At 34.2% G+C, this 7,718-nt stretch overlaps 1 protein-coding gene across 1 annotated transcript; it reads left to right on the top strand.

Moving 5' to 3' along the window:
- The first annotated feature begins 2,268 nt into the window (after positions 1 to 2,268).
- On the top strand, positions 2,269 to 7,718 carry LOC108321505 (disease resistance protein RPV1). Its single transcript, XM_017553275.2, has 5 exons — positions 2,269 to 3,295; positions 3,726 to 4,827; positions 5,080 to 5,355; positions 5,637 to 6,410; positions 7,110 to 7,718. The coding sequence occupies exons 1-5, from the start codon at positions 2,832 to 2,834 to the stop codon at positions 7,677 to 7,679; spliced, it is 3,186 nt and encodes a 1,061-aa protein (XP_017408764.1). The 5' UTR covers positions 2,269 to 2,831; the 3' UTR covers positions 7,680 to 7,718.

The following is a 7,718-nucleotide window of genomic DNA, read 5'->3' as shown; positions in this document are numbered from 1 at the left end:
CTTACGATAATTATAAGCAATATGACCAATTTTTTTTGCAAGAAAAGCATTGGACTTGTCACATATCATGACCTTTACTTTTATTATGGGCACCATATGCAACTAGAGCAAGTTCGAAAAAGCAGCAACACGAGTCATGGATCCTTGGGTAAATATACATTGTTCTTTCCTAAGAAGTTCACCAACACATGCATCCAAAGATGGAATAGTACTCCTATTCAACAGCCTCAAAGCAAGAAGCTTGAAACCACAAATAAAACCGTAAACAAAATCGTAACAAAGCGCCACAACAAATAACTGGATCAGAACCACAAACAGAACAACAAATGAGGACCACAAATCGAGATCGCAAATAAGAACAATGGGTGAGGCCACGAAAGTCACGAAACCAGGAACAAAAACTATGAAACTAGGAAAACCTCAACTAAGAAAGAGAAAAAAAATGCATTATGCTTAGGCTGATACCATGTCATGAAAAATGGCTTGATGTCTTACACTATTGTTATTCTCACTATATATAATATTAGGAGTATTTACAATAATTATTATTCATTGTTGAATATAGTAGAACTAGATATAAGATTAATCTCCCTCATGAAGAAAATATACAAGGTAATGTATTTATAATAATGAGAATATGGGCTAAGTCCAAATACAAATGAATATGTAAGAATAACATAATTAACATAGAAACTATGTTTTCCTAATTAACGTAAAACGCAATATATCTAACACTCCTCCTCAAATATTTTCAATTCTTGATCCCATAAAGACTTAATGAAAATATCTTCTAACTAATCATTTGAATTGACAACTCAATCTTGATGTCTCTAGATATAATCTTCTCTCAAATGAAATTACAGTCAATCTCAATGTGTTTGGTCTTCTCATCAAAAACATTATTAAAATTTATATAAAGAGCAACTTGATTGTCACATATAAGTGTCATTTGAGTTATATTTCCAAATTGTAGCTCTCTAAGCAATTTCTTGAGCCAAACAAGTTCACAAGTGGCTAAAGCCACAACTCTATATTCTACTTCTACAATAGATCTTACAACAATACTTTGTTTTTTGCTCTTCCAATTGATCAAGGTACAAACAATGAAGATACAATACTCGAAAGTAGATCTTCTATCAAGAGGAGATCTTGCCTAATCAACATTTTAATATCAAAAAACTTTTGTATGGTTATTTGAACCATAGAATCAACCTTTTCTAGGAGATCCATTAATGTGCTTTAATATACAAATCACTGCATTCTAATGATCTTCACATGGAGAATTGAGAAATTAGCTCACCACATTAACTATAAAGGAAATGTCAAGACGAGTAATTGTAAGGTATAATTTCCCAACCAATCTTCTATATTGGCTAGGATCTAAAATAGGTTCCCCCTTATTTGGTAGGAGTTTGGTATTAATATCCATGGGTGTGTCAGCAAATTTTGAATTCATCAACCCAATTTTCTCCAAAATTTCTAATGCATGCTTCCTTTGAGATACTATTTTTTAGATTGTGCTACCTCAATAATCAAGAAATATGAGTTTGCCAAGGTGGCATAGGTGTTGTTTCATCTAGGAGATGCCATGGTGATCATTGTCTGTAAGAACGAAGATAGTGAAGAACTCGACTATTAATGAAGGGAGTAAGCACGGTGTGCACTACATGGCAAAACTGGGATGAAGGGTAGAAAAATCGAGATAAAGAAGCATATAAGTTTACGAGGGAGTTTTGTTAAGTAAATTTAAATGGAATAATTAAATGTGTTAGTCGATGTTGATAGTTAATGTATTATTTGAGTCTTATGTGTAGTTAATGTATTAGCCGTTTTTGTCTATTTTGAGTACAATAGTAAAAATTATGAATCTATAAATTGAATTGTTAAGTTTATGAATGGAACAACAAAGAGAAACTTGACTCAAATTATTCATCTTATTTGCTAACAGTACAATCAGGACACATTCGCAGCTAATTCCTCGACTTTTAATTCAATGGAATTCTTTAGATTTATGATGCTAGCTGGTAGTATGTAGGAGATTAGAAAATTTTCCTAATCTCAACCTTGAGGATAAGGTTGCTTACAGTGTCGAAGGGGTATTCTAACACAAAATAATGGTAAGATAGATGAGAAAAAAAAAAGTGAGTAATGCAAAAAGGCCACGTGGAGGGTGATCTGAAAGATGGGAATAGAAAGGAAAAGTGTAAAGCAAAAGAAAAAGAATACCATATTCAAGGATTTTGTACCACACAGAGTGTGGTATATATTCTCTCTCGGATATGTTTCTTTCATGCTCTGTTCTTATTATTCTTATTTGTCTGACTACTCTTCTAGGTTATTGTCGCTGCTAAAATCAAGAAGCTGCTCATGTGCAATGATTTCATTACTTCTATTCTATTGATCTCTAAACTAAAATTTTGTTACATTAAAAAATATAAATAAAATCCACACGTCTAATTCAGAATTCCCCTCTTAAGTTGTTTTAGCTGCCTAACGTCACTCTGAATAAAGCCTCATTGTCTTCTTTGCCAGACCCTTAAACATGAGCTGAAACAACCTAGGAATATTTTGCATGACATTTTCATTTAAAAACGAGGTTAATTACTATAGTCATTATTGATACTTACTCCTGTGGTTGTTGTTTTACTTCCTCGTAGAGAGAGTGAAAGGAAGAAAAATATATCGAACTTGTCGTTATGCGCTCCGATAACATCGTTGCAGTTTCATTATTAACCATATTCACTTGCTCTTATAACTCGTATCGACATCAAATTGAATCAACTTGCTTTCTTGCTTTTACCGTCTCGGTCTTGTTTCATTGAATTGAATCAATGTCTTACACTTCATCATCCTCAAAATCTAAGCTCCGATGGATATACGATGCGTTCATCAGTTTCCGCGGGGAAGACACTCGTAAGAATTTCGTTTCTCATCTCTATTCCGCTCTTGCAAATGCTGGGGTCAACACTTTTCTGGACGACGAGAAGCTTGCCAAAGGACAACAGCTGAAAACAGAACTGTTTCATGCAATAGAAGGGTCTCAAATTTCCATTGTTGTTTTATCCGAAAACTACATTTACTCTTCATGGTGTCTCGACGAACTAGTCAAAATCATGGAATGCCATGCTTTTAGAGGTCAAGTGGTTTTACCCGTGTTTTATGGCGTTTTCCCTCGGTTTCTACGTAACCTCAACGATGTTTCTTTCGAAGTTAGTGACCTCCACCGGGTGAAACAATGGAAGAAAGCGCTGGGCGAAGTAGCAGGTTTTGCAGGGTGGGATGTTTCAAATTACAGGTATGCATATACTTTTTGTTCCCTTTTGATTATCAGATTTTTTTCTCTATCCATCAGTTATTCTTTCTTGAAAGGGAATCTAACTCACTTAATTGAACAGGGTGCGAGTTGTTATGAACATCCTTACATGTTTTCAATTCCTACGGATAAAATACTATGATTTTCTTCTAGTACTTATTTTAAACTCATATATTTAGTGGCAAGAAAAAGTGAAATAAAGAAAATTCATAAACTACTTTAGAAAATTGTATATTTGTGGCTTCTCTGATGTACCTGTAAAAGGTTTAGTAAAACGGTTTCTGCTATGAACACTATGGCAGAAAGACAGAAGATCAACAGTGTCAAAGGATTTATGCAACTTCGATTTTATTTTAGGATCTATTATAATTTGTATCCATTATCAATTCGATATATTTTTCTTGTTTTGCAGAAGTGAAAACTTTGTTGTGAAGGAAATTGTTGGTGAAGTTTTGGAAAGACTAGATAGAACATACATGTCTATTACAGACTTTCCAGTTGGATTGGAATGTCGTGTGGAACATTGTATTGGCCTTCTAAGAAAGGAAACAAGAGGAGCTTATATATTAGGGATTTGGGGAATGGGAGGGATTGGTAAAACAACCATAGCCAAAGCCATCTACAATGAAATACGATATGAATTTAAACATAAAAGTTTCCTGGCAAATATTAGAGAAGTTTGGCAAAGAGATCAAGGGCAGATTGATTTACAAGAACGACTTCTTTCTGATATCCTGAAAACAAAAAAGGTGAAGGTTTATAGCAGTGATTGGGGAAAAGCTATGATCAAGGAAACGCTTTGCACCAAAAGAGTACTTGTTGTACTCGATGATGTTAATACATTAGAACAATTAAGTGCACTATGTGGAAATGGTAATGGGATTGTTCAAGGAAGTCTAATAATCATTACAACAAGAGATGTACGTCTACTCAATGTTCTTGAAGTTGACCATGTATATGAAGTGGAGGAAATGAATGAGATCGAGTCTCTTGAGCTTTTCAGTTGGCATGCTTTTAAGGAAGCAAATCCACAAGAAGATTTCCTTGAACTTTCAAAACAAGTAGTCACTTACAGTGGAGCACTACCTCTAGCTCTTGAAGTTCTTGGATCTTATCTATACAAGAGAAGAGAAAAAGAGTGGAAAAGTGTATTATCAAAACTAAAAGAAATACCAAATGATAAAATACAAGAGAAATTGAAAATAAGTTATGATGGTTTAAGCGATCATACGGAGAAGGACGTATTCCTTGACATATGTTGCTTCTTTATCGGTAAGGACAGAGGCTATGTCACAGAGATACTAAATGGCTGTGGACTTCATGCTGAAATCGGAATAACAGTCCTGATAGAAAGGAGCCTTATAAAAGTTGAAAAGAATAACAAACTTGGAATTCATGATTTGCTACGAGACATGGGCAGAGAAATTGTTCGTCGAAGTTCACCACTAGAACCACAGAAGCGCAGTCGGTTGTGGGTTCATGATGATGTACTTGATATATTGACAGAACATACTGTAAGAACTTCTCTTACTATTTTTGAACTATCAATCATTCTCAATGATATCATGAGCACCATAATAGAAGTTTTGTTTTTTATTTTCTGAATTTTAACTAAGTTTCGGTTTGACACTTTTACCTTTTCAAAGTATTTAGCTTCTAGATCTATACATAAGTTGCATCTTATGTGTATTACTTCTTAACTTTCTCTAGTGAAAACAGCCAATGCTTCTCCTTGTTTATAACTTTTTTTCATTTACTTTTCATAGGGAACAGGAGTCATTGAGGGATTGGCTTTGAAGATGCAAAGAACCAGTGGAGTTTGTTTCAGTACTGAAACATTTGGGAAAATGAAGAGACTGAGACTTTTGAAACTTGATAATGTACAACTAGATGGAGATTATGGGCATCTTCCCAAACAACTGAGATGGGTTGATTGGAAAGAATTTTCATTAACCCACATACCTGAAAACTTTTATCAGGAAAACATAGTTGCTATTGACTTAAAATACAGTTATCTTAAACTAGTATGGAAGGTGCCTCAGGTATTCGTATATAGTATATATTACCTGATATTTTCTATGACGAAAATACCAATTTGGACCAAAACTCACGCAGTCTTTTACAATTGTCGTTGTTCTCCAATCAAATTTGGATTTTACTTTGGTAATTTTCTTTTTATTATATGCATTACTGATTACTGAAACAGCAAATTTAATGAAGAACAACAACAAATGTATCTATAATACATTAAGTTGTCTTGTGAATTTTTTCAGCCATATACGTTGCTAATCTTTCTTTTTGTTCGTTTTAAATTTTTTTGCAGTTTCTGGAGAGGCTAAAATTTCTCAATCTTAGTCATTCCAAGTACTTATCAAAGACCCCAGATTTTTCAAAACTACCAAATCTTGAGAAGCTCATTCTCAAAGATTGTCCAAGCTTGTTTGAAGTACACCATTCAATTGGAGATCTAAGTAACCTCCTTCTTCTAAACTTGAAGGATTGTACATGCCTAGGAAATCTTCCTATGGTAATCTATAAGTTGAAGTCATTACAAACCCTCATCCTTTCTGGTTGTTCAAATATTGACAAGTTAGAAGAAGACATAGGGCAGATGGAATCCTTAACAACTCTAATTGCAGACAATACTAGTCTTAAACAAGTGCCTTTTGCCATACTAAGATCCAAACAGATTGGATATATATCCCTTTGTGGATATGAAGGATTGGCACGAGAAGTTTTCCCTTCTCTCATATGGACTTTGATGTCACATACAAGGGGACCTTTATCCTGTTTTCAACCATTTGGGATCATGCCAACATCTATAGTCTCCATGAATATACAGGATAATAATTTGGTTAACCTATTATCAAAAGTAAGTGAGTTTTCAAAACTTCGAAGTATTTCTGTACAATGCGACTCAGATTTTCAACTAACTCAAGAACTAAGATCAGTTCTGCATAAGTTATGCAATGTAAACTCTTCTGAACCGGAAAGTGCATATCAATCACAAATTCCAGAAAATTCTATGGCATCGTATTTGATTGGAATGGGAAGCTACCAGCAAGTCTTCTATATGCTTAGCAATAGCATATCAAAGGTTCCTTCTCCCTTTTTTTCTGTGTCTACCGTGCATTTCCTATTCACTTTTACAAAGCATGAAATATTGTTTCCTCACAAAAATATGTATTTGCGTGTAGAGCATAGCATGAGCTTACGTATATGTTCATTTATTTAGCATTTAGCCTGGGGCTTAGTGAATTTCTCTGGCTGGGATGGGAACACTACTCTGCCATTTCTCTTCTTCTATAATAAACTAAATTTAATAATACAATCTCTTTTCCTAGATAGGACATAGGACCATATCCTTGTGGGAGTTTTTGGTGACAATGTTAAAATTGATTAAGTATTGACCTAAATAAATTTATAGTTAGAGACTACCAAATCTATTTTTTAAATGGGGTCCAAAAGAGGATGTGGAAGGTGAAAAGAAGGGTAAAAAGGGTGTAATAGTGAGTGAAACAACTTTGGAAAATGGGCATTATTTCAATAGAGTTGAAAGTCTTTCGTGATATAGCAGTTCTAAACTTTTTCTTTCGGTGAGAGTTTCAGAACTGCTATTGAAGTAGAAATCTGTCCTAACTTTCTATTGTGTATAGGTGCTTTTTGTCTATTGACTGAATTCATTTCAATCCATTTCCTTGTCTACTTTTTTATGAAGTACAGTGTATATAACAGTAGACAATATGAACTTGCATATCATATTAAATGAATAACTAAGCGTTGTTGCATGATACAGGTATTGAAAACCAATAGTTCTACTGATTTTGTGCTTCCAGGGGACAATTATCCTTATTGGTTAGCCTATAGAGGGGAAGGTTATTCAGTACCTTTTCAAGTTCCTGAAGATAGTGAATGTCGCATGAAGGGAATGCTATTGTGTGTTGTTTATTCATCAACCCCTGGAAACATGGAAACTAAAAATCTTACTAATGTCTTCATCTTTAATTACACAAAGTGCACCATTCAGATATATAAGCAAGCAACAACAATGTTCTTTAGTGATGAAGATTGGCAGGGTGTAATATCAAATCTAGGACCCGGAGACAAAGTGGAGATTTTTGTAGGTGTTGGTGATGGAATCACTGCTAAGAAAACAGCAGTGTATCTGATATATGGTCAGTCAATTACAATGAGAATGGAGTCACTTGGACTGAGTGCACAAGAATCACCTGAGCTGAGTGTGATTCTGTCACCTAAAATGAGTGCACAACCAACCACTGATGTGGAAATGAAGGCGAAGAAACCGAAGAAAAATATATTTGAAAAAATTAGAAACATTGTTAGAGTATGTTCATGTTTGGATTAGAATACGGCACTCCATTGTTATCATTTAGAATTCTGTTGT

The sequence above is a fragment of the Vigna angularis genome, chromosome 9 (genome assembly GCF_016808095.1).
Source record: "Vigna angularis cultivar LongXiaoDou No.4 chromosome 9, ASM1680809v1, whole genome shotgun sequence".
NCBI classification, from domain to species: Eukaryota; Viridiplantae; Streptophyta; class Magnoliopsida; order Fabales; family Fabaceae; genus Vigna; species Vigna angularis.
The sequence above is the reverse complement of the archived record's forward strand: the minus strand, read 5'-3'. Positions and strand labels throughout refer to the sequence as shown.

Bases quoted from the DNA above. Each gene is read 5' to 3' on its own strand.
- LOC108321505 (XM_017553275.2), top strand. From the start codon at position 2,832: ATGTCTTACACTTCATCATCCTCAAAATCTAAGCTCCGATGGATATAC. The intron at 5,356-5,636 runs GTATTCGTATAT...ATTTTTTTGCAG, and splicing joins TAGTATGGAAGGTGCCTCAG to TTTCTGGAGAGGCTAAAATT. The intron at 6,411-7,109 runs GTTCCTTCTCCC...TGCATGATACAG, and splicing joins TTAGCAATAGCATATCAAAG to GTATTGAAAACCAATAGTTC.